Here is a 24,815-nt window from a genome sequence, read left to right as displayed (position 1 = left end):
CTCTCCTGATTTAGATATTTTATATTACATTTATTCAGTTAACAGTTAACTTCTATAAAATGTGTCTCAAATCATTATCCACACCACCAACGATAACCTTCTGATGGACATACCGTGCTATAAAATTTCCATTTATTTATTTATTTGGTTTAAAGGATGGGTTCACAATTGTTCAAGTGTGTTTTAAAGCAACAGTCAGCTGTCCAAAGATGAAGGTCAACAGGAGCAGGATTACAGAGCGGGCTGCAGTGGTGCTGGTGGACAGGACGGAGGATGCTTGGTCAGCTACCTCAGGAGAACAGGACTGATAGAAGAAAAGTGCGACAATCCCGAAACTGTGATACTGATACAGAGGAAGCAGCTTGTCAGTGTTGTTAACGGTCCCCGGAAACAGCAGCAGAGTGAGAAGTCTCGCTCTCACTGCTCTCTGCTCTGTGTCCCCGGAAACAGCAGCAGAGTGAGAGGTCTCCGCCCCTCGCTGCTCTCTGCTTTAGGAAACGTGGCCTTATCGACTCTCAGCAGCGCCGCTGGATGAATGAGACTCTTTCAGCTTCACAGCCTCCGTGTGTCCGTCAGTCTCCGCCACACAGCTACAGCTCTGAACCACCATGTCTGAGGCAGAACCAGCCCCGGCCTCGGCCCCGGAGGCCGTCGCCGCTGCCGTCCTGGACGCCCTGAACGCCACGGACTCCAACGGGACCGAGGCGCTGAACGCCACGGCCAAATTCGTGGCCACCCCGGAGGGCACGGCGCTGGCGTACGGGAGCCTGGTGTTCATGGCGCTGCTGCCCATCTTCTTCGGAGCGCTGCGGTCCGTCACCTGCTCCAAATCAAAGGTACCCTCCAGCGGCTGTTTCCTCCCGAACCGACCGCGGTGTGGAGGCTTCGCTTCAGCCAGACTGCCGTTAGCCTCCGCGGGATAGCTAGCTCGCTAACGGCTCGCTAACGGCTCGCTAACCGGGCGATTCTGAAATATTTTTAATATATTTCTCAAACTAGAAACCGAGAAAGTGGAGTTCACTGTGGAATAAAGTGCTGCGTGTGTTACATTTATTGACATACTAAAAAAAAGCTGTTTCCGTTCAGAAAAACGTTCCAGCTGTTTGGATTTAACGGTTATTTTCAGCGGTTTAAAGTCTTCATCGCAACTTGTTGCATCAATATTCTGTTTATTGTTTAACGCCGGAAGATGTTTGTTCTTCAGAGTCTTTAAACGGTAACAAACGAAAGTATCAAATACTCGTGTTTTTATTCGTTGAACTGATTGTCCGGTTTTGGTCACTTTTTACCCGCTGTCCCCGGTGTTTACCCGCTGTCCCCGGTGTTTACCCGCTGTCCCCGGTGTGTTTACCCGCTGTGCCCGGTGTTTACCCGCTGTGCCCGATGTGTTTACCCGCTGTCCCCGGTGTTCACCCGCTGTGCCCGATGTGTTTACCCGGTGTCCCTGGTGTTTACCCGTTGTCCCCGGTGTGTTCACCCGCTGTGCCCGATGTGTTTACCCGTTGTCCCCGGTGTGTTCACCCGCTGTGCCCGATGTGTTTACCCGCCGTCCCCGGTGTGTCCCCGGTGTGTTTACCTGCCGTCCCCGGTGTTTACCCGCCGTCCCCGGTGTGTCCCCGGTGTGTTTACCTGCCGTCCCCGGTGTTTACCCGCCGTCCCCGGTGTGTCCCCGGTGTGTTTACCTGCCGTCCCCGGTGTTTACCCGCCGTCCCCGGTGTGTCCCCGGTGTTTACCCGCTGTCCCCGGTGTTCACCCGCCGTCCCCGGTGTGTCCCCTGTGTGTCCCCGGTGTGTCCCCGGTGTGTTTACCTGCTGTCCCCGGTGTTTACTCGCTGTCCCCGGTGTTTACCCGCCGTCCCCGGTGTGTCCCCGGTGTTTACCCGCTGTCCCCGGTGTTCACCCGCCGTCCCCTGTGTGTCCCCTGTGTGTCCCCGGTGTGTTTACCTGCTGTCCCCGGTGTGTTTACCCGCCGTCCCCGGTGTGTCCCCGGTGTTTACCCGCTGTCCCCGGTGTGTTTACCTGCTGTCCCCGGTGTGTTTACCCGCCGTCCCCGGTGTGTCCCCGGTGTGTTTACCCGCCGTCCCCGGTGTGTCCCCGGTGTTTACCCGCTGTCCCCGGTGTTTACCTGCCGTCCCAGGTGTTTACCCGCTGTCCCCTGTGTGTCCCCTGTGTGTCCCCGGTGTGTCCCCGGTGTGTTTACCTGCAGTCTAACCTGTGTTCTAACGGGCTGTGACGTCATATTGCCGGATATAAGTTGAGGAGCTGGTGTGTGGGCTGAGAGGAGTCTGCTGCTGCTGCCTCAGTATGAGACACGTGTACAACGCGGATTTATTTGCTCTGTTTTTGGGGGGTTTTGCAGACATGCGCAGTTGTGACTGTTAGTTTTAGGTAACAGTAAAAAAAGAGTCCCACATCCTCTGCGCTGCGGGGAGGTGATGATGACTGACGACACAACTCACACCAAACTAGAGCTGCAACCATCGCCAACTGGTACATTAATCACCAAGTGTTTGATCATTAATTAATTGTTTTGAGTGATTTTTTTTATTTTTAAAGAAGAAAATGTCCAAATTCTCTGATGCCAGCTTCATAAATGTGAATATTTTCTGGTTTTAGTCTCTATGACACTAAACTGAATATGTTTGTTGTGGACAAAACAAAACATTTGAGGTCATGTTGGACTTTAGGAAACACTGATCAACATTTTATACATTTTTAGATCAAATGACTAATTGATTAATGGAGAAAATAATTGACAGATTAATCGATAATGAAAATAATCCTTAGTTGCAGCCCTTAAAGGATTATGTGAAGACTAATTTGATACAAATTCCATTCTTTTGAGTCAGTCAAGTCAGTTTTTATATATATAGCTCAGTATCACAAATTACATCTTCTGTTCTTAAACCCTCGATTCAGATAAAGACAAACTGCCCCAAACAGAACAGACCGACACACTAAAACTACTGTCAATTAAAGTCAATTAGTCAACAAAGTCCACTTTTAAGCAAAAATGCCAAATATTCTCTGGTTCCAGCTTCTCAGATGTGACTATTTGCTCCTCTCGGCCTTACGGAGCTTTATAGTGAGTTTCAGCTCATTGTTTATCTGTCCGGCTGCAACTTCACTGTTCTGGTTCACTCTCAGCGCTGTAAAAGCTGTAAAAAAGCCGCTGTTCACTACCTGCTCACAGTTAGCTGTAGACTAGCTGGTGAACATAGTGGAGCATTTAGCAGCTAAAGAGCCAGATATTTCCCTCAGGAGTTGGTGGAGGCCAGAAACAGCTAAAAGAGAGAATATTGGACAGAAACACGACTCCACATAAATGATAATGTTGCTCTGTAAATAAGCAGCTGTTTGCTAACAAGTTCAACATGTCAACTTAAAGCTGATGATGTTTCTGTGTCACTTCAGGCTTCAGGAAAATATGATGTGATTTTCAGTTTCCTGACATTTTATAGACAGTTTGCTTACTGGCTGTTTACATAACTTTCATTTGAAGTTGCTATTTGAACTTAGATGGAGAGCAGTGACATGTTAGCAGCATGTTAGCAACATTTTAGCGACGTGTTAGCGACATTTTAGTGACATGTTAGCTATGCGTTAGTGACGTGTTAGCGACGTGTTAGCGACATTTTAGTGACATGTTAGCGATGCGTTAGTGACGTGTTAGCGACATGTTAGCAGCGTGTTAGCGACATTTTAGTGACATGTTAGCGATGCGTTAGTGACACGTTAGCGACATGTTAGCAGCATGTTAGCGACATTTTAGTGACATGTTAGCGATGCGTTAGTGACACGTTAGCGATGCGTTAGTGACGTGTTAGCGACATTTTAGTGACATGTTAGCGATGCGTTAGTGACACGTTAGCGACATGTTAGCAGCATGTTAGCGACATTTTAGTGACATGTTAGTGACGTGTTAGCAACATGTTAGCGATATGTTAGTGACGTGTTAGTGACGTGTTAGTGACGTGTTAGCGATGTGTTAGTGACATGTTAGCGACGTGTTAGCAACGTGTTAGTGATGTGTTAGCGACGTGTTAGCAACGTGTTAGTGATGTGTTAGCGACGTGTTAGTGATGTGTTAGTAAAAGGCGTCTGAGTCGTTAGATTTGAATGTATTTTTGAATATGCGAATGGAAAATGAGTTCAGTTGCTCTTTATTTTGATTTGAGGACGTTTTATCAGCTAATTTTTACTCGGTATGTTTGTGTTTTGTCAGTTTTGTGTCTGACAGGTTCAGTCAGATTCATCTCGACTCGTTCAGATTACTGTCAGCAGCCTTTAAAGTCTGCAAATTGAATGAATTGGTAAATAATTGTTATTCTTGTGTTGACTGCAGCTTGTTACGGTGGCTGAGTTAGTTTCTCCAGCTGCTTCCGTCTCTGTCCAGACTTGTTCCACCTGATAATGACAGTAAAACACAAACCGCCAGAGGCGTTTAATGTTATTATCTACATTTTTTTAAAGAGCCAATCAGAAATAGTTTTACCACTTTGGGACGTGTTTGCATATAAACGTGCAGAGTAGAAGGAACTTGAATATTATTGGCTCACAGCGAGAGTGTACGGTGGCCAGCAGGGACAAAAATGTGCTGTGTTGTTTGGGTTTGAATCTGGTGCCTGAACTTTGTTGCGTGTCATCCTTCCTCTTCCTCTTCCTCTTCCTCTCTGTTCTTCCTTTCTCTCCTTACTGTCGGCCATCTTTACAAGAAGCTTTAATCATTAAAACCTGTTTTCCTCTCAGAAACGATAATGTTCTTTTTTCCTGCATCTGAAACTTGTTGGGTTGATTTTTTGATTTTGTGTTCCTGCTTCCAGTCCTGCTCTTTGATCGCTCTCTCTCTCTCCTGTCTGTCTGTGCACATCTGTCTGTCCATCCATCCGTCCGTCCGTCTGTCTGTCGTCCGTCTGTCGTCTGTCTGTAGGAGCTCGGAGAAAATGGTTACGATTCTGGGTTCAGAGTGAGTATGAGAGCCGCTGTGAGCACCAAATACACACTGCAGCACTAACACAACAGTAATGAACACTGGAGGTGTGTAGCATGAAGCTAATATAATATAATATAATATAATATATATATATATATATATATATATATATATATATATATAATATAATAACAGTGTGTGTGTGTTTGTGTGAGGAGGACTCACAGAGGAACCTGTCTAATGAGTTCAATCAGATACAACTACAGTCTTTATTCACAGGAAGTAGTTGAAGAACCTGAAAAACTAAACTGTTCTGATGTAATATTTTGATTTTTTTTTAAACTAATACCAAAACAATACTTTTGTCAATATCCTGCTTGCAGGAATATACATATAACTATATTCCTATATAATATACATATAAATGTGTGCTGAAACACAAGAATGAACTTTGCTGAAGAAAAAATTTGCAGCATTAAAGAACTGTTCCCAGTGTTCCCAGTGTTCCCAGTGTTCCCAGTGTGTTAAACCAGCAGTCAGGTGTCTGTAACTGGATATTAAAAGATCCTTCAAATGTGCTTTAATGGAAGTGATGGAGGATAAAATCCCCAGTGTGTCCACTAGGGGTCTGCTTGAATACAAATATGTTATTCTGTAAAGCACAAATAGTGAGTTTGTTTTTTGTTTGTTTTTTACGAATATTTGTTTCATACAAATATTTTTAAAATTATTTGTTTTTGGAAAAAAAAAATAAAACATGTCAAACACCAGCGAGCAGGTCAGTTCTAGTCTCTGTCTATCAGCAGGTCACATCCACCTGCTACATGACGCAGATTTCTTCATTTGGACGTCACTTCAATTTTCATCAGTTTTCTAAAATTAAAAACAAAAACAGGATTTTTAAGCCTCTGTTCACTTTCATTCGAATACAAATAATTTTGCTGCCTCGACAAATACAAATACTGCACGTCCCTAGTTTACACACAGTCACTAGAAGTCTGTGTGAAGCTTCTATTCAGCTTCAGCAGTCTGAGTTAGTCATATCAAGTGGATATCTGACACATTTACAGTCTTTTTAACATCAAATTCCCTCTTTGTGTTTCCTCGGACAGTGTTTCCCTGTTGAGCTGCAGGTGGAAGTATAGTAACAAAAAGAGGAACTTTGGCACTAAAAAGACTGTAACGTTGAAAGATATCTACTTGATTTGACTCATTTGGACGCTGAAGCTTCATATTAGCTTCAGACTGTGGATTTTGTCCTCCATCACTTCCATTGTAAGGTCATTATGAAGGGATCTTCTAATGGTCAGTATGAACAGGAGGAATGATTACAGCAAGAAACACACTGACTGTTGGTTTAAGACACACTTGATAAACTGTGAACTTTAAATGAACCTCTTAATATCTGAAGTGAACAGGTTTATTTATATCTGACAACTTTCTGCATGTTTCTGATCAGTTGGTTCCACATGTTTGAGGTTTTGATACTCGGCTCTAAAAATACATTTATAAAATATGAATCCATAAACCTCCAAGAACAACTCAGTGTGATTAAAACAGCATTCTGACTGTTTGCATGAATCAAGCTGCAAACACAAGTTCAGTATCTGCAGTATTGTTATTATTTTCTTGATGAATTGATCAGTTGTTTTGTCTATAAAATGGTGAAAAGTGTGGATCAGTGTTTCCCAGACATGACGTCCTCATTGTTTTGTTCACAAAGATCTTCAGTTTATTGTCACAGAGACTAAAGAAACCAGAAAATATTCACATTTAAGAAGCTGGAATCAGAGAAATTGGACTTCAACTAATCAATAAATGGACTAATCGTTGCAGCTCTACTCATCAATAAACAGATGAATTATTCCGTTAATTTGGGGGAAACTTGATCAGCATATTTTTGAACCATATGATTCATAATATTCTTGTATCATTTAAATATTCTGAACAGTTTTCAGTCTTTATCGTCGCAGCTGATAAACAGATTCAGGCTCCTTCAAACAAGCTGCAACAAACTGTTATTTTTACTTTCAGATCTATCAATGAGGGGTTTTTTTTCTTCAATTAATCGTTTTAATTTGAAAACCAGTGAAGGATAAATGCACATTGCAACCTGAAAACTGTCAGATTGGATGTTTTTTCTGATGTTAGCTGCTAACTGTTTGTTTTTGTTGTTTGAACTTGATACATGAGAATTTCCTCCTGCATGTGTTCGTACAGCAGAATCTCTCAGCTCTGTCTGAACATGTTTCTGACCAATCACAGAGCTCGATGCTGTGAGGCTGTCAGAGACTTACAGCACACGTTTATGACTCTTCAAACATGGGCGTATCTTCATGTGTCCATCAAAAAAAAAACACAACCGCAACCACAAGCAAACAGGTTTAACTCATAGTGGAACATATTCAAACACGCAGTGACAAGGATCTTCCTCTTCCTCTTCCTCTTCCTCTCCTCCTCTCGTCTGTCCCAGTTTTTCCTGTCTCGGGGGAGCAGACGGAGGAGTTTATAGATGGAGGTGACTCTCAGGCTTCTCTCTCAGGGAAACAGCTGAGAGTCTCTCAACAGCCAATCAGGACAAAGAACAAATCAAACTCCAATTAAATAAGACGATCATTCCTTTCAAAACAAAAGAATTACAGTTAATTACAACTCGGGTCTTATTTTCATACTGTTGTCCATCATGAACACGTCAGAATTATTACAGCCACTGTGTTTCTGGCTTAAATGGAGTTTGTACTGGTTTGAAACTGGTCCAGTCCCTCTCTCTCTCTCTGTCCGTCTGTATTCATCTGTCTGTTTCTCTCTGCAGAATGCGTCAGACATGCCAGAGACCATCACCAGTCGAGACGCGGCGAGGTTCCCCATCATCGCCAGCTGTACTCTGTTTGGACTCTACCTGTTCTTCAAGGTGAGACAGGAAGTTCTTCATCCTGCTGGTAACTTTCCAGAATCCTTTTACCAGAGCAGCAGAGGTGGAAACCTGCTCTTCATACGCTGAATTCCACTACGGGTGTAAAAACAGTTCAATAGCAGTTCAAACACCAGCAACGTTTATCATGAACATGTTTGTGAGAACACAACTCTCATCTGGATTCAGGCCTCCGGCTTCTTTATTTCTTTCTTTATCTATTTATTTCTTTATTCTTCTTGATCCTTTTCCAGTTGTAAGGAAAGCTTCTCAGTAATATTCCACAACTATATGATTACTCAGGCTGGGCTACAGGACGGAAACTTCAGGGAGTTATTTAAAGAAGCGACATGAAAGCGTTTTCCTTTCTCCTTGTTTAAGTGTGTCACAGCAGAGTCGCTATAACAGGACGACAGTTTCTCTGTAGACAGAGGAGACTGTGATGATAACAGCGTCTCTGTGAGGATCAGGTGGGCGGGAGATTATCCACTGTATATATGACTGATATCACATTGTTACAAGAATCTCATATTACAGCAAGATACACGCAAACTAGACGAGATACACGCAAACTAGACGTGATACACGCAAACTAGACACGTTACACGCAAACTAGACACGATACACGCAAACTAGACGCGATACACGCAAACTAGACACGTTACACGCAAACTAGACACGATACACGCAAACTAGACACGATACACGCAAACTAGACGAGATACACGCAAACTAGACACGACACGCAAACTAGACACGATACACGCAAACTAGACACGTTACACGCAAACTAGACACGTTACACGCAAACTAGACGCGATACACGCAAACTAGACACGACACGCAAACTAGACGAGATACACGCAAACTAGACACGACACGCAAACTAGACACGATACACGCAAACTAGACACGTTACACGCAAACTAGACGCGATACACGCAAACTAGACACGTTACACGCAAACTAGACACGACACGCAAACTAGACGAGATACACGCAAACTAGACACGTTACACGCAAACTAGACGAGATACACGCAAACTAGACACGTTACACGCAAACTAGACGAGATACACGCAAACTAGACACGATACACGCAAACTAGACACGTTACACGCAAACTAGACGAGATACACGCAAACTAGACACGACACGCAAACTAGACACGTTACACGCAAACTAGACACGATACACGCAAACTAGACGAGATACACGCAAACTAGACACGACACGCAAACTAGACACGATACACGCAAACTAGACGAGATACACGCAAACTAGACACGATACACGCAAACTAGACACGTTACACGCAAACTAGACGAGATACACGCAAACTAGACACGACACGCAAACTAGACACGTTACACGCAAACTAGACACGACACGCAAACTAGACACGTTACACGCAAACTAGACGAGATACACGCAAACTAGACACGATACACGCAAACTAGACACGTTACACGCAAACTAGACACGATACACGCAAACTAGACGAGATACACGCAAACTAGACACGACACGCAAACTAGACACGATACACGCAAACTAGACACGTTACACGCAAACTAGACACGTTACACGCAAACTAGACGCGATACACGCAAACTAGACACGTTACACGCAAACTAGACACGTTACACGCAAACTAGACACGTTACACGCAAACTAGACGCGATACACGCAAACTAGACACGTTACACGCAAACTAGACACGTTACACGCAAACTAGACACGATACACGCAAACTAGACACGTTACACGCAAACTAGACACGTTACACGCAAACTAGACACGTTACACGCAAACTAGACGCGATACACGCAAACTAGACACGTTACACGCAAACTAGACACGTTACACGCAAACTAGACACGTTACACGCAAACTAGACGCGATACACGCAAACTAGACACGTTACACGCAAACTAGACACGTTACACGCAAACTAGACACGATACACGCAAACTAGACACGTTACACGCAAACTAGACACGTTACACGCAAACTAGACACGATACACGCAAACTAGACACGATACACGCAAACTAGACACGTTACACGCAAACTAGACACGTTACACGCAAACTAGACACGTTACACGCAAACTAGACACGATACACGCAAACTAGACACGTTACACGCAAACTAGACGCGATACACGCAAACTAGACACGTTACACGCAAACTAGACACGTTACACGCAAACTAGACACGTTACACGCAAACTAGACGCGATACACGCAAACTAGACACGTTACACGCAAACTAGACACGATACACGCAAACTAGACACGTTACACGCAAACTAGACACGCAAACTAGACACGACACGCAAACTAGACACGCAAACTAGACACGTTACACGCAAACTAGACACGATACACGCAAACTAGACACGATACACGCAAACTAGACACGTTACACACAAACTAGACACGACACGCAAACTAGACACGTTACACGCAAACTAGACACGATACACGCAAACTAGACACGTTACACGCAAACTAGACACGTTACACGCAAACTAGACACGTTACACGCAAACTAGACGAGATACACGCAAACTAGACACGTTACACGCAAACTAGACACGATACACGCAAACTAGACACGTTACACGCAAACTAGACACGACACGCAAACTAGACACGTTACACGCAAACTAGACACGATACACGCAAACTAGACACGATACACGCAAACTAGACACGTTACACGCAAACTAGACGAGATACACGCAAACTAGACGCGATACACGCAAACTAGACACGTTACACGCAAACTAGACACGTTACACGCAAACTAGACACGATACACGCAAACTAGACACGTTACACGCAAACTAGACGTGATACACGCAAACTAGACACGATACACGCAAACTAGACACGATACACGCAAACTAGACACGTTACACTCAAACTAGACACGTTACACGCAAACTAGACACGTTACACGCAAACTAGACACGATACACGCAAACTAGACACGATACACGCAAACTAGACACGATACACGCAAACTAGACACGTTACACTCAAACTAGACACGTTACACGCAAACTAGACACGTTACACGCAAACTAGACACGTTACACGCAAACTAGACACGATACACGCAAACTAGACACGTTACACGCAAACTAGACACGTTACACGCAAACTAGACACGATACACGCAAACTAGACACGATACACGCAAACTAGACACGTTACACGCAAACTAGACACGATACACGCAAACTAGACACGTTACACGCAAACTAGACACGTTACACGCAAACTAGACACGATACACGCAAACTAGACACGTTACACGCAAACTAGACGAGATACACGCAAACTAGACGAGATACACGCAAACTAGACGCGTTACACGCAAACTAGACGCGTTACACGCAAACTAGACACGATACACGCAAACTAGACGCGATACACGCAAACTAGACGAGATACACGCAAACTAGACGCGATACACGCAAACTAGACGCGATACACGCAAACTAGACACGATACACGCAAACTAGACACGTTACACGCAAACTAGACACGATACACGCAAACTAGACGAGATACACGCAAACTAGACGAGATACACGCAAACTAGACGCGATACACGCAAACTAGACACGATACACGCAAACTAGACACGTTACACGCAAACTAGACACGTTACACGCAAACTAGACGAGATACACGCAAACTAGACGCGATACACGCAAACTAGACACGTTACACGCAAACTAGACACGTTACACGCAAACTAGACACGTTACACGCAAACTAGACGTGATATAACAGAAGGAATAATTATTTAAAGGACCGACAGGGAACGACTGCTGATGTGAAAACAGCTGTTAAGTGTTAAAATGTCATTTCTGTGTTAATACATATAACTGATAATAGACTAAACTTAATGAAGCACCTCGTGCTCTAAATAATCTGAATATGTTTTTATGGTGAACTCATAACACAATTACACATATTAGCTTCTTCTCTAATGAAACACATGATAGTTTAATATAAGAACCAGTTTGAGGCTTCTGTGCTCTGCAGTTTTGGATGAATGTGTGTAGAAACCAGTTCTGCTCACTGTAACCAGTAACTTCACTGCCTGTAAGCGTCTCGTTATGTGCAGCGTCATATCTCCGCCCGTCGCTCCTCGTTAAGTTCTGCTCTGCTACATTAAAATTCCAGTTCTGAGGACCAGAAATATGCAGCTGGGATCAAAACACCGGGGGAGGACTGTCCACCGGACCGGAAGCCCATTAGTCTGACGGCCCGTTATCCCGAAAAACAAACCAGCACGGCTCCGAAAATACACTCAGAGGTTGTTGGAGTTCAGTGAAGGCTGGTTTTACTGTCCAGACTCCGTTAACATAATACTCCGTTTAACAGATCTGAGCTTCCTGTTGCACAGATTCTCCTCCTGAATCACAACATACGACTCAGTTTGACTCCTAAAGAAAGACTTTTCATTTCGGCTGATGTTAATGACTGACCGGAAAGAGTAGTTTAGTTATTTTATGATGTTAATAGTGTTCTGTTGTGAAAGTCCTGCATTCAAAACATATGTAACAGTAAATATTTATCAGTTAACGGTGCAGTGTTTAGGATTTACACACTTACACATAGTGGCCAAACTGTGTAATTATAACATCACATGTTTATTTGGTTGTAATCTGCAGCTTCACCACTAGATGCCACTAATTCTCTCACACTGGTACGTCGTTGAATATCATCACATTAACCTCCGTTAACATGTTGTTAAATTTAAATATCTGCTCCTGAAAGATAATTTATGACTTCTAATGACTCATAAACAGGAAGTAACTCATCCTGCAAACATTGAACATAATTTACTATTAATTTTAGTTTCATGTAAAGTGAATAAACGTGATGTTTCCCAGCTCGTCTGCCTTAATGACGCAGTTTACACATTTTTATTCCTGCTGATTTATTAAATCAGAGTTTAGCAGAAGACCTTAATAATATATAAAAAGTCTGTTTTGTAATAAACGTTATCATTGTCTGACACGCTGTTGTTATTTATGGTTCAGTGTTGAGATTAGTCTCCGTCTGTCGTCTTTAACCCTGAATATCTTGGTGTGTTTTGACGCTTGTTAATAATACTTGACTATGTGACAACGCTGTGGTGAAGGTCTGGTTAGGTTTAGGGTCAGGGTTTGTGTATTCTCAGAGCGGCGGCCCCCAGGACCTACAGGACGGACCTGAAGCTTTGTGTTCACTGTTGCATCCAGTCGGTTTAACACTTTATTAATGATATTCACCCTCAGCTGTCGGTCCGTTAGGCTAACGAGAAAAACTCTTATTAACTTACAGTCGGCGTGTCGGGGCTTAGGAAGCGTTAAATATGTGTAAATATCAGAACCTGTTTGCTTACACGTGATCATAATTCTTTAATTTTATTACATTCTGTGTCCAGACGTTTGTGCCATAATTTCACATCCTGATTGATCTGTTGTTGTTGTGTTTTGATGCAGGTATTTTCTCAGGAGTACATCAACCTGCTGCTGTCCGTCTACTTCTTTGTTCTGGGCGTCCTGGCTCTGTCTCACACCATGAGGTGAAGCACACACACACACACACACACACACACATGCATGTGTTGTGAAACGTCATGTAGTTGTATTCGGGTGTTGCGGGTCGTGTCGGTAACCGTCTTCTCTCTCTCGTCTCTGTCTCTCTCAGTCCTCTGATGTCCGCAATCTTTCCAGCTTCTTTCCCAAACAAACAGTACCAGCTGCTCTTCACTCAGGGCTCCGGAGAGTCCAAAGAAGGTGAGACCTGCTGCTCAGGTGCACTGTTCACCAGGCCATGAAACACACACACACACACACACACGCACACACACACACACACACACACACACACACACACACACACGGTCAGTTGAAACAGTCCAGCAGTCAGCTTCTTTCTGTCTGAACACCTCTTTCCTCTGGATCATCTACAGAACTCTGCAGACAGTTTTCATAGGGAATATTTTTGCAATAACAGAGACAGTTGAGCTCAGTGACTGAACTCCAAACCGGAGTTCACGTTACACTAGAAGGAAGTAAGAAAACTGTTGAACCGTTGAAGATGAATATCCGTCTCTCATCATCTCTCTGCAGAAATAGTCAACTATGAGTTTGACACCAAGAACCTGGTGTGTCTGGTCATCAGCAGTGTGGTGGGAGTCTGGTACCTCTTCAAAAAGGTAAAGAGTGTCTGTTATCACTCCGACGAGCTTTATCAGGGTTAAAAGTGCAGTATGACATCACTAGACTAGAGCCAATAGAATATCTGCTGTGATAGTAGATCATGTGACATTATGTGGGACTGGATAGCCAATAACCAGTCAGTGTCTTATGACATCACAGCACCAGATAGCCAATAACCTGTCAGTGTTTTATGACATCACAGCACTGGATAGCCAATAACCTGTCGGTGTTTTATGACATCACAGCACTGGATAGCCAATAACCTGTCAGTGTTTTATGACATCACAGCACTGGATAGCCAATAACCTGTCAGTGTTTTATGACATCACAGCACTGGATAGCCAATAACCAGTCAGTGTTTTATGACATCACAGCACTGGATAGCCAATAACCTGTTTGGCCTGGCGTTCGCCCTGAACGGAGTGGAGCTGCTCCACCTGAACAACGTCAGTACCGGCTGCATCCTGCTGGGGGGGCTGTTCGTCTACGATGTTTTCTGGGTGAGACGACTTTTATAAACACACATTTACTCACAAATAACACTGCCGCACATCCGTCAAAGTTAAAGTTGAGGTTAAAGCTACAACATGCTCGTCCTCGTTGGACTAGTGCAGGAACGGAGGCTCACTAGCCTGTGAATAAGCTATAGTGACGTATTACAGCAGCTAACGTTAGCTTGGAGCCTCAGTATGAGGAGAAGAGTAGATCAGAAGTACGTTCACGTATTGATTGACAGCTGTGAGATCTGGGTCCTGTTTGGCTTCCTCTGATTGGTTAGAAAGGGGAACGTCTCCGCACTACTGCCAGCTGATTCAACAAAAACATAAGAACAAACCTAGCGTAGCTTTGACCAGCTGAGCAAATGTTTTCCTCTTCAGATGCTACTAACTGGCCTGATTAGTCACAGTTAAGACTGTTGAAAGCTGTTAAGTAGCAGTGAAGTGAAAAGAAATAACTGAATATTTAACCAGTAAAACAGAATTTTAATATTTGTTTGTAAGGTCAGAGGTCGTAGATACAGAATCAGAGAGACTGTTATTGATTTCTATCCTGGTAGTCGGGGATATGTTTAGTGTCTTTATGTGTTGTATAAATCCTTTATTACTTGGTGAAGGAATTCCCAGCTGACAGTCAGTAGATCTCTGTGTGTTGTTGTTGGTTCGCCTGTTGCTAATAAACCCAGTTTGATCCTCGTCTGTCAAGACTGGCGTCACCGTTTCCATCCTCTTCATCTGTATTCAAGACACTTATTGGCCTAAATGAATTACAGTCCAGTTTATCTTTGCCTCCCTTCATTAGGGGGACGGGGGGGATAGATGATTCCCTCATAGACTTGTACCATTCAGGTGGATCTCTATCAGGACCTGGTGATGAGCCGACAAAGACCAAGTTGTCTTTTTGTCCTTTAATGAAAACCTTTGCAAGAGACGTCAGTTACAAAGTGAACATCCTCTTTAAAGACGAGGAGAGCGGTAAACACATCAGCATATAGCGCTGGATGTCTGAGACGAGGCGACTCTCTACTTACATGTTCAAGGTTATAACAACATGAGTTCATCACAAATGCAGTAACTGTCTGTGTGATGCAGAGGATGCAGTGTGTGGGGGGGGGGTTTCCATTACAACATGACGTTATCTGTTTCCTCTCTGGAGGTTTCAGAGGAGAGTTTGTGGTTGTTTTCTTTGCTGAGAGCAGCGACGTCTCATGAATGTTAGCAAAAATGTTTCCCCCCTCTACTCATTGGCAGCCACTTTGTATGAGGAATGCAGTCTAAATCAGCATCCTGTAGGCTACATTAGCGTTCTTTTTAGAGAGTAAGCTATCATCTGAAGTTCAAAGCTAGTTTCTGTTAACATTACTTGCTAACAAGCCACATTTCCGTTAGCTTAGCTGCAAATCACCCGTAATTCTTACTCATCTTGTAGCTCCCACCGGCAGCCATTATGTGTGAGGAACGCTAATCAGAAATGAAAAAGACGACCCATCTGTATCAGTGTCCTGTAGGCTACGTTAGCATGCTCTTTAGTGAGCAAGCTATCACCTGAACTGCTCAGTTTTTAGTGATTAGTGATATATTTCACATGGATTCCTTCTAGTTGTGTTATTTTATGTTATAGGATCTTTATAACTTGTTGCTTGCGGAGCCTCCAGGCTGATAGTTTAGTGTCTTCTGGATCATATTTCCTTTCTTTCATAAATCTTCTTCTCAGCCTTCTTTTATCCGTTTCCTGTTTATTAGATCTTATTTACAAAAGAGGCAGCTGGATGTTCAGCGGAGCTACGAAGCCGTTCCAAGTCTCTGAGTTTAACCGCCGACATGCACCGAACACGCTCACAGTCTCACCACGCTCACTAATATCTGATTGTTCAACAGTGGAAACATTGTGGAGCACAATGAAGAACAAAATAACACAGAAAATCACAGTGCATGCTGGGAAGGTTGCCAACACACCCACCTGAACGCCGATCACCTTCGTTATTCAAGATAACAGCACATTAGCCTGAATCACTTAACGACCTCAAACCATGATGTCATCCTCTGCGTCTCTTCCTCCTCAGGTGTTCGGTACCAACGTCATGGTAACGGTTGCCAAGTCCTTCGAAGCACCAATTAAATGTAAGTATGTGAGACTCGAGTTTGTGTCTTCTTCCTTCCGACTGCTAAACGAGTCGCTGCCTCGGTGGTCACAGCGTGGTTATTATTGATAGTCTGATCAGCTGATCATCAGTGGAGTGACTCTCTCTCTCCTCTCCAGTGGTGTTTCCTCAGGACTTGTTGGAGAAAGGTCTTGAAGCCAGTAACTTCGCTATGTTGGGTCTGGGCGACATCGTCATCCCGGGGATCTTCATCGCCCTGCTGCTGCGCTTCGACGTCAGGTAACACCTCACCTTCCCTCTTCTTCTTCTTCTGATGATGATGATGATGATGATGATGTCAGATTTTCTGGTTAAATGCTCGTCTTTCTTCCTGCAGCCTGAAGAAGAACAGCAGGACGTATTTCTACTCCAGTTTCCTGGCCTACATCTTCGGACTGGGCCTCACCATCTTCGTCATGCACACCTTCAAACATGCACAGGTGAGCAGGCAAGGGGTTAAAGGTCATGCACTAGAAGATCACTGGCACAAATCCCTGTTCTGACCTTCAATTTTAGACTTTCACAGTACATGAAATGCTACGAGCCGCCAGTTTTTCTAGTTGGAGGGTTGGAAATATAAAAATATATATATATAATAATATTATGATAAATATATATGTGTTCAGTATTTTGTTGCATTTTTTTTAAAAAAACAACTAATAATACAACATAATTAATTCAAGGTTTTAAAAGCTTTATCAGTATTTATTATTATGCAGCATTTATTTATTATAAAACAGTTATTATTCATTTTGTGAGGAAGTGGAACTATAAAGTGAATCTGTTCTCTAGTAAACATGACAAACAGGCGTCTGAACGCTCAAACAAAGATGGTTTGTTAGAAAGAGGAAGTCTGTATTGTTTCAATGTTTATTATTTGTTGTGTATTAATTCTGTTCAAAAGTCCAACAGAGTAACGTCTCCGTCGGTGTTTGAACTGTTTAATTAGATCTTGTGGACGTTCAGGGCTGGTCTGTGAAATGATAAACTCTAAGCTAATCCTTAACGTTAGCTAACATTAGCTAATGTTAGCTAATCCTTAACGTTAGCTAACATTAGCTAACGTTAGCTAATCCTTAACGTTAGCTAACGTTAGCTAACATTAGCTAATGTTAGCTAATCCTTAACGTTAGCTAACATTAGCTAACGTTAGCTAATCCTTAACGTTAGCTAACGTTAGCTAACATTAGCTCAGCAGCCAAAGAAGAGATGGAGAATTTCATCATAAGTTCAGATAATATCTGATATCTTCAGACGTGATCCAGCAGTTTGTCATATTTACTATTATTATGTCATTATTGTCATTATTACCTCGAGTTTACAGCTGAATCTAATTCCACTCTCTTCACTCAGACAATTTTGTTTATTTCCTAAAACTTCACATTTTGTAATCAAAGCAAATACGTCTTTGATAGTTGTACATCTGATATCAGTTCTAATATTAATTGATATTGTAGTTTTCACAGTCATGTAACCTCTTCCAGATACGATACTATGATGTTTATATTTAAAGTTATAATCATCTGTTGTGAATAATGATTTGTGTCTGATGATATTTAACATTAATTCTTCTATCTTTGATAAATCCTGTTTGGTTTTAATCCTTAAATGAAGATATTTTACACGTTGTGACTCTCCACTGAGTCGATGTATTAATGCTTATTCAGACCGTCTAGAATCAGTCAGTATTGAGTATTGATCAGTCCGTCATGGAGGAACACTGACTTCCTGTCTTCTGTCTGCAGCCCGCTCTGCTCTACCTGGTTCCAGCCTGCGTCGGCTTCCCCGTCATCGTAGCGCTGCTCAAAGGGGAACTCACAGAGATGTTCAGGTGAGTAACCATAGCAACCACGCAGCCCGGTTGTCATGTGATGATGTGTCGATCTGACGTTTGGAGAGCTGAGTGTGAGAATCATCAGGTAAAAAACGTTCAGACTCTGACGCAGACATGAAACATTCCTCAAAGAACTTCAGAACAAAGTCAGAGGTTGTTTATCTGCAGCGCAACAAGCTGTAAACAGAACAGCGTTCCTGCACATGCTCAGTAGCGTCTGCCGTACACAGAACTACTCTCTGGAGACTGAAAACATGATGCTGTTATTAGTCTTTGGAGCCGTTTCTAAACAAACTAACGTGTCCAAACTCTTCAAACAAACATAGAACATCATCAGAATGATCCTTTAATGCAGAGCTGAAATGATGAGCTGGTCCCTCCGTCTGTCTGGTCTCTTCATCCTCCACCCTCCTCATCACTGTGACGTCTTTGATTGACAGCAGCTCTCGTTTGATTTCCTGTCGGTGTGTTCAGTCCTTCACCTCGTCACCTCAGCTCTTCTTCCTCCTCTTCCCTTTTTTCTCGCTGTTGTCTTCTCTCTTCTCCTCTTCTTCTTTTTCATCCTCCATCTCATCCTCTTCATCTTCCTCAAGTGTTAGCAGTAGTTGTGTTGTAGCTTTTTAACTTTAGAGTTTAACATAAAAACTTACCACACTCTCTTCTGTCTGTCTCCTTCCTGTTTGTTTTCTTCTTATTTTATCACCCTTTCCTTACTTTTTCTTTCTTTTCCACCTTCCTACTTTTTTTTAATTTCATGTCTCTCCTTACCCATCCACTCCTCTCTCTCCTCCCTCCCCCTGTCTCCCCCCGTGGGTAGCTATGAGTCGTCAGAGGAAGTTCTTCCTGGTTCTCCCAGGCTCACTTCCTTCCCGACTGTCAGCGGCTCGCCCGCCAGCCTGGCTAGCTCCATGGATGCTGTGTCTATGGCGACAGGCTCCTCCCCTCGCCGCCGTCGGTTACAGCCCACCTCCATGTAGAGGCCCCGCCCCCCTCCCTCTTTACACCCCCCCTCCTCTCTCACCTGGGCAGGTAAACAGCCCCCCTAACCAGACCAGTTCCATCATCCGTCCATCCCTCCGTCTGTTCATTAGTTTGGGCTTCTTTACATAAACTCAGTTACGGTCACAATATTTTCTTAGAAATGTTTAAATTGTCTGCAGAAATATCATCAAATAATAAATAGATGTTAATTTCTTGGAAATTCATGTTCATAGTACACGTCTCAAGCATTGAAGTATCTTTTTCTTTTTTTTTTTTTCACATCCTGGTGAACTTGCATAAAGTGATAACGTGTCGTTCTGTTATCAGCAGAGCAGTCGGTCACACTGAGCCTGATTGCATCCTGCTACACCACACAACAGCCACACACTCTCAACAACGACCCACATTAGCTTCCTGCTAAAGTCTCCTTCTTATCTAACTTAAAAACATGAACACACGTCTTGTCCTGTAGCTTGTTGAACGAGCCACCAAACAAACATTCACCGCTAATGTCAGTTAGCAGCTAGATGCTAATTAGCTGCTCAGCTGCAGCACATTAAACAGCATGTAAACATACCTGCAGATGTCACTTCAGACCTGTTAGATGCTGGTTTGTTAGACACCGGTAGGCTGCCAGCTGCTGTCAATCAAACACAGACACCGACACGCCGCCCCCCCCCCCCCCCCCCCCCCCAGCTGCTGTCAATCAAACACCGACACGCCCCCCAGCTGCTGTCAATCAAACACAGACACTGACCCGCCCCCAGCTACTGTCAATCAAACACAGACACCGACACGCCCCCCAGCTGCTGACAATCAAACACCGACACGCCCCCCAGCTGCTGTCAATCAAACACCGACACGCCCCCCAGCTGCTGTCAATCAAACACCGACACGCCCCCCAGCTGCTGACAGCTGTTTGAGGTGTTTGCGTGGTCAGGCTGACTGTGGGACTTTACTTCTCATTACTAAAGAAATGATTCCTGTTGAAGTGAACAGATTTCTGCTGACTGATGGTAACATGACAGTGATTCGTGTGTTTTTCTCTCTTCCTGTCTTGTCTGTTCTTCCTCTTTGTGTTCCTCTTCCTCCTCTTCCTCAGGTACGAGGAAACCTCTCCTGAGGAGGCGGAGACTAAAGATGACTCGTCAGACTCAGAGAAGAAGGACCAGTAGCATCCATCGCTGCTCCTCCCCGCCCCGCCCTGCCCCCCCCTCCCCCACCCCCCATCCAGCCTGCTGCCGCCACATTTCACAGAAGCCCCTCCCTCTCCCGCCTCTCCAGCTTCCTCTTTGTCGCCGGGGGGGAACGGGGCTCATGTTTGCCAACGTGTTTGTCTCTGATAACAATGGGAACGGCTGCTGGTCTCCGTGGTAACGGCTGCTGCCGTGCTACCGGCGGCGGTGTTGTAATTAAAGGTCGTTAGGTTACAACAGTTCAGACTCGGTGCCTCCATGATTCCTCATGTCCGCCTGCCAGCTGCACTCACACAGGAACACCGAGCAATATGTCTGTTTATAGGATCAATAGTGTTTCTATAATCAATAGTGTCAAAGCAGCTGCAGCGGCAGATCCGATCTTCTTGTGTGTTTGCAGCTCGTCGGCTCAGATAGACGAGGAAACCGTCTGAACGGAGCGCTTGTTTTTAGCTTTTAACAGCCTCAAAAGTGGAGAAATCACACAGTAAAACAGGTGCTTCAGTGGTTTTCTTGTTTCTTTTCACGTCGAAGCTTTCAGACAAAGAACCACATTTCAATCATCTCGTCTATCGGAGCTGATCGTGAAACTGATGCACCACTCCTGCTTATTATTTTGGAAAGTCGTTCTTGGTCTGGAGGCTTCTTCCTTCCTGCCGGGCTGCTCGTCACTCTGCCTTCTGCTTTCTCACATCCGTGTTTTCTCTTCTGTTTCTTTGACTCTGTTTTAGTTTTTTTTTGTGAAAGGCCAGAATTTTACCATGAAAACTTGAGGTAAAAGTTTCCGTTTTTATCTGGATACGGTTGGTTGTTTGTTCTTCTGAATCCTGACTGTAGGTGAGTCAGTTCAGCGGTTTCTGTCCCAGCTTATAGAAAGGAAATAACAGATAATCAGGCCTGTGGTGAGAATATCAATCTGAAAACCTGCAGTGATCAAACTGCTTTTTCACTGATGGACCTTTAACGTGTTTGTTCAGCTCAGACGCAGCAGCTTCGTCATGTTGTTGTCTGATACAGACGGTTCTTATTTCAGTTTGACTTCCTTTACAGCAGTGTTTCTCAACCTTCGTGGCTTCGCTCCCCGTAAAGTCAAACTGTCTGATTGTCTGGTTTTTCTTTCTCAGATTATTTTAATTTTATGCTTTTTTTTTTTTTTTTTTTAGGTCTAAAGAGGTGAAAAGTTAAATACAAAAAAAATAAACATTATTTTGCGCAACAGAAAAAGTGTTTTTCTTTCTTACCCCTTTATGACCTTTAATGACCTTGTGACCCTGAGATTTATCTCGGGAGTCCCTAATGGGTCCCCACACCTCAGTTTGGAAACACTGCTTTAAAGGGAGGGACGTTAATATTTGATGTGACTGCTGACGCTCAGAGACAGTCTGCAGTGAGATCAACAGTTTATTCATCCAACCAACAGTCATAACAAGATATTTATTGTGACAAAGAAAAGCAGCGAATCCTCACTAGAGCTCCAATCATTCATTGATTATAATTATAGTTGCCAATTCATTTTCTTGACTAAGTGATTGATTAGTTCAGCTCTACAGGCAGTTTCTGCTTCATCCTGATGGATCTAAACTAAAGTTAAAGAGTTTCCATGTTGGTTTCTAGACTGGAAACCAACAACTGACTGGAAAACTGAAAAAAAAACAAACACATTAAACATGAAATTCTTCTTTGGAAATGTGTCAGTAGAAACAAAGTGTTGATCATTTACAGTTAACATTCCTGTTTATCATCCATCAGTTTTCAGCTGTTTTTAAATCCATCAAACAGCTTTCAGAGGTTTGAAACCTGTTTTCATCATCAGAGTTTTCTTGCTGTGAAACATTCAGACTGTGAATGGAAACCAGCGGCTGCCTGGAAGCAGAAAAACATCCAGAAATCCTAAACTAAAGGTGCTTTTGAACACGGCTGATTTGTTCTAAATAGACTAAAACATTGTAAGAACACCGGCCGGTGTGTTAAACTTCTACCTGGGAGGATAAATAAAGGTTCAGATGGACGACGGCTGTAGTCATAGAAACCAACAGGGACCAAATGTTTTCTTCAGCTCCTCACAGTCTAAACAGTTATTGAACCCGACGGCAGGTGAGCGTTTACCTGCGCTGGTGAATAAAGTTTTGGTGAAATCATTTGTACGCTTGTTTTCAGTTTTAAAGTTCTGGCCTGTGAGAGGAGTAAAGGGAGGAGGAGGAGGAGGAGGAGGAGGAGGCAGACTGAACCTCCTCTGCTGAACACTTCCAGTCTTCATTCTCAAATCTTATTGGTGGAGAGGCCGTGAAGGGGGCGGAACCCTGCGGGCCCCTCCTCGTCCAATGAGCTGTGAGAACGAGCCACAGCGATGTGATGCGAGGCGGTTTTTCTTCAGACTGTAACGAGTCGAGTCGGTTTAGTTTGTAGAGACAAATATCACACATCAGTAACTTCCTGTCATCAGACCCTCAAATAAAAAAAACTCCCTAAAAACCCTTTAACGGGTTTAAGAAAGCTCAGGAACAAGAGGAGGAAACCCTCTGCAGGACGGACAGACAGGAAGTCCTGTTGTTGTTTTCCTTCCTGTTTCAGATCAGAACCAAACAGCAGCATCAGTATCATCAGTACGATACCACAGTAACCGAAACAATAACAGCAGGTCCAGACAGGAAATATGATCATAAACTACTGAATAATCCACCAGCTCGTATCTCTCGTCTCCAAACGAAGACGTGTAACTGTTGCTGTCGGCGTTTCGTTAAGATGAACCGCTGCGTTCATTTAGACGGGACGTCTGAGTCCGCTACTCGTCCGTGACAAGTTCAAACATCATGGATGTGTAATGAGAGCCGGATACTGGACTGAAATAAGAACTCGCCTGGCGCCAACAACAGTTTCTATCTTCTGTGTCGTGCGGCTCTTAAGTTTCCCGCTTCGGTTCACAGACTTTTACATTTGTGATGATGTCACAGATTTTTACAAATATAAAACCTCCGTGGATCAAAACATTCATAACAGAAAGAGTCATAACTGATGTTTGCAGTTCGAGACGTCCTGTCAACAGTTTTACAGACGTCAGGGGGGAATTTTTTGCTGCAGTACCACAAGTGACCACTGGGAGAAGCTAGCTAGCTAGTTAGCGGTGACGGCGTTTCAGCTCTTATTAAACATCCATAGATTTACATGACAGCTGGTGTAACGGCATATTTAATATAATTTTTGCTGTTAAAATAATAATAATCACTCTCACATTTAATAACGGTTATTATTTTACGGTTTTTGTTCAGTTTGAAGACAGAAGAGCTGTGACGTGTTTAAACCGACGTCTGATTGGTTACAGTTTAAATCTCTACGTCGTGATTCGCTGCAGAAAAAAAAGCCGCTCCGACTGGAAGTTTTCAGCGTCATTCAGCTCGATGTTCTTGATGTTGATGCTTTATTAAGAAATGCACAGTTTTGTATTTTGATGTAAAAAAAAAAAAAAACTGAATTAAATAAAAAAAAAAAAAAAAAAAGAAGAAAGGATCATGTTCATGTTCAGCTCAGTGGAAGTTCAGTATCCCTTCATCATCATCATCATCGTCATTTGAAATATAATGTACCTGAAATGTTTTCTTTCTCTCTGGTTGTGTTTTTGTGCAGGCGGTCCTTTTACGGCGCCGTTATATCTATTTTATTTGCAATAAACTTTTTGGTGTTTTGATCACCGTATAGAGAAGCAAAAACTCTCTGAGTCCGTCTGATTCTGTCACATTCACATCTTCATCTTTAGAGGCAGTTATTTTAATATTGATCTTTTATTCACAATCAATAGGCTGGTCAGGATGTTGTACTATATGTGCTCTATATATGTATATTTATTCATGTATTTTTTTTTATAATTGAGTAAATGGAGGCGACATGCAAGAAAGAACCAAACTGGAGTCACTGCAATGACACATACATGGTATCGTGTTTGTTTGTTTATTTATTGGTTTGTTTATTTGTTTATTTGATAGGGACAGAGCACATTAATGAACATCAGTATAAATTACAAGATGTAAACAAGCTGCAAATATACAAACATACAAACACAGAGACTCTCTGACTGTCAGAATAAAAAGGTT

The 24,815-nt window shown here is 43.2% G+C and overlaps 3 protein-coding genes across 4 annotated transcripts in view; 2 read left to right on the top strand and 1 right to left on the bottom strand.

Moving 5' to 3' along the window:
- LOC122981768 (polymeric immunoglobulin receptor-like) overlaps nucleotides 1-24,815 on the bottom strand; it is a 724,120-nt gene that overhangs the window by 345,000 nt on the left and 354,305 nt on the right. The window lies entirely within an intron of this gene.
- Nucleotides 1-24,815, top strand: part of LOC122981723 — a 930,226-nt gene that overhangs the window by 695,287 nt on the left and 210,124 nt on the right. The window lies entirely within an intron of this gene.
- Nucleotides 209-24,200, top strand: hm13 (histocompatibility (minor) 13). 2 transcript variants are annotated; one of them, XM_044350542.1, is made up of 12 exons: nucleotides 209-836; nucleotides 4,930-4,965; nucleotides 7,745-7,843; nucleotides 13,359-13,441; nucleotides 13,567-13,655; nucleotides 13,992-14,077; nucleotides 14,456-14,581; nucleotides 16,642-16,699; nucleotides 16,839-16,959; nucleotides 17,057-17,159; nucleotides 18,465-18,550; nucleotides 20,637-24,200. In XM_044350542.1, exons 1-12 carry the CDS (start codon nucleotides 609-611, stop codon nucleotides 20,707-20,709), a joined length of 1,188 nt encoding a protein of 395 aa, XP_044206477.1. In that variant the 5' UTR covers nucleotides 209-608; the 3' UTR covers nucleotides 20,710-24,200. The 2 variants fall into 2 exon arrangements, with proteins under 2 accessions (XP_044206477.1, XP_044206478.1); XM_044350543.1 differs by lacking the exon at nucleotides 4,930-4,965 and having other exon boundaries at nucleotides 213-836.

The sequence above is a fragment of the Thunnus albacares genome, chromosome 5 (genome assembly GCF_914725855.1).
Source record: "Thunnus albacares chromosome 5, fThuAlb1.1, whole genome shotgun sequence".
Lineage (NCBI taxonomy): Eukaryota > Metazoa > Chordata > Actinopteri > Scombriformes > Scombridae > Thunnus > Thunnus albacares.
This window is presented reverse-complemented; position numbering and strand designations above follow the sequence as displayed.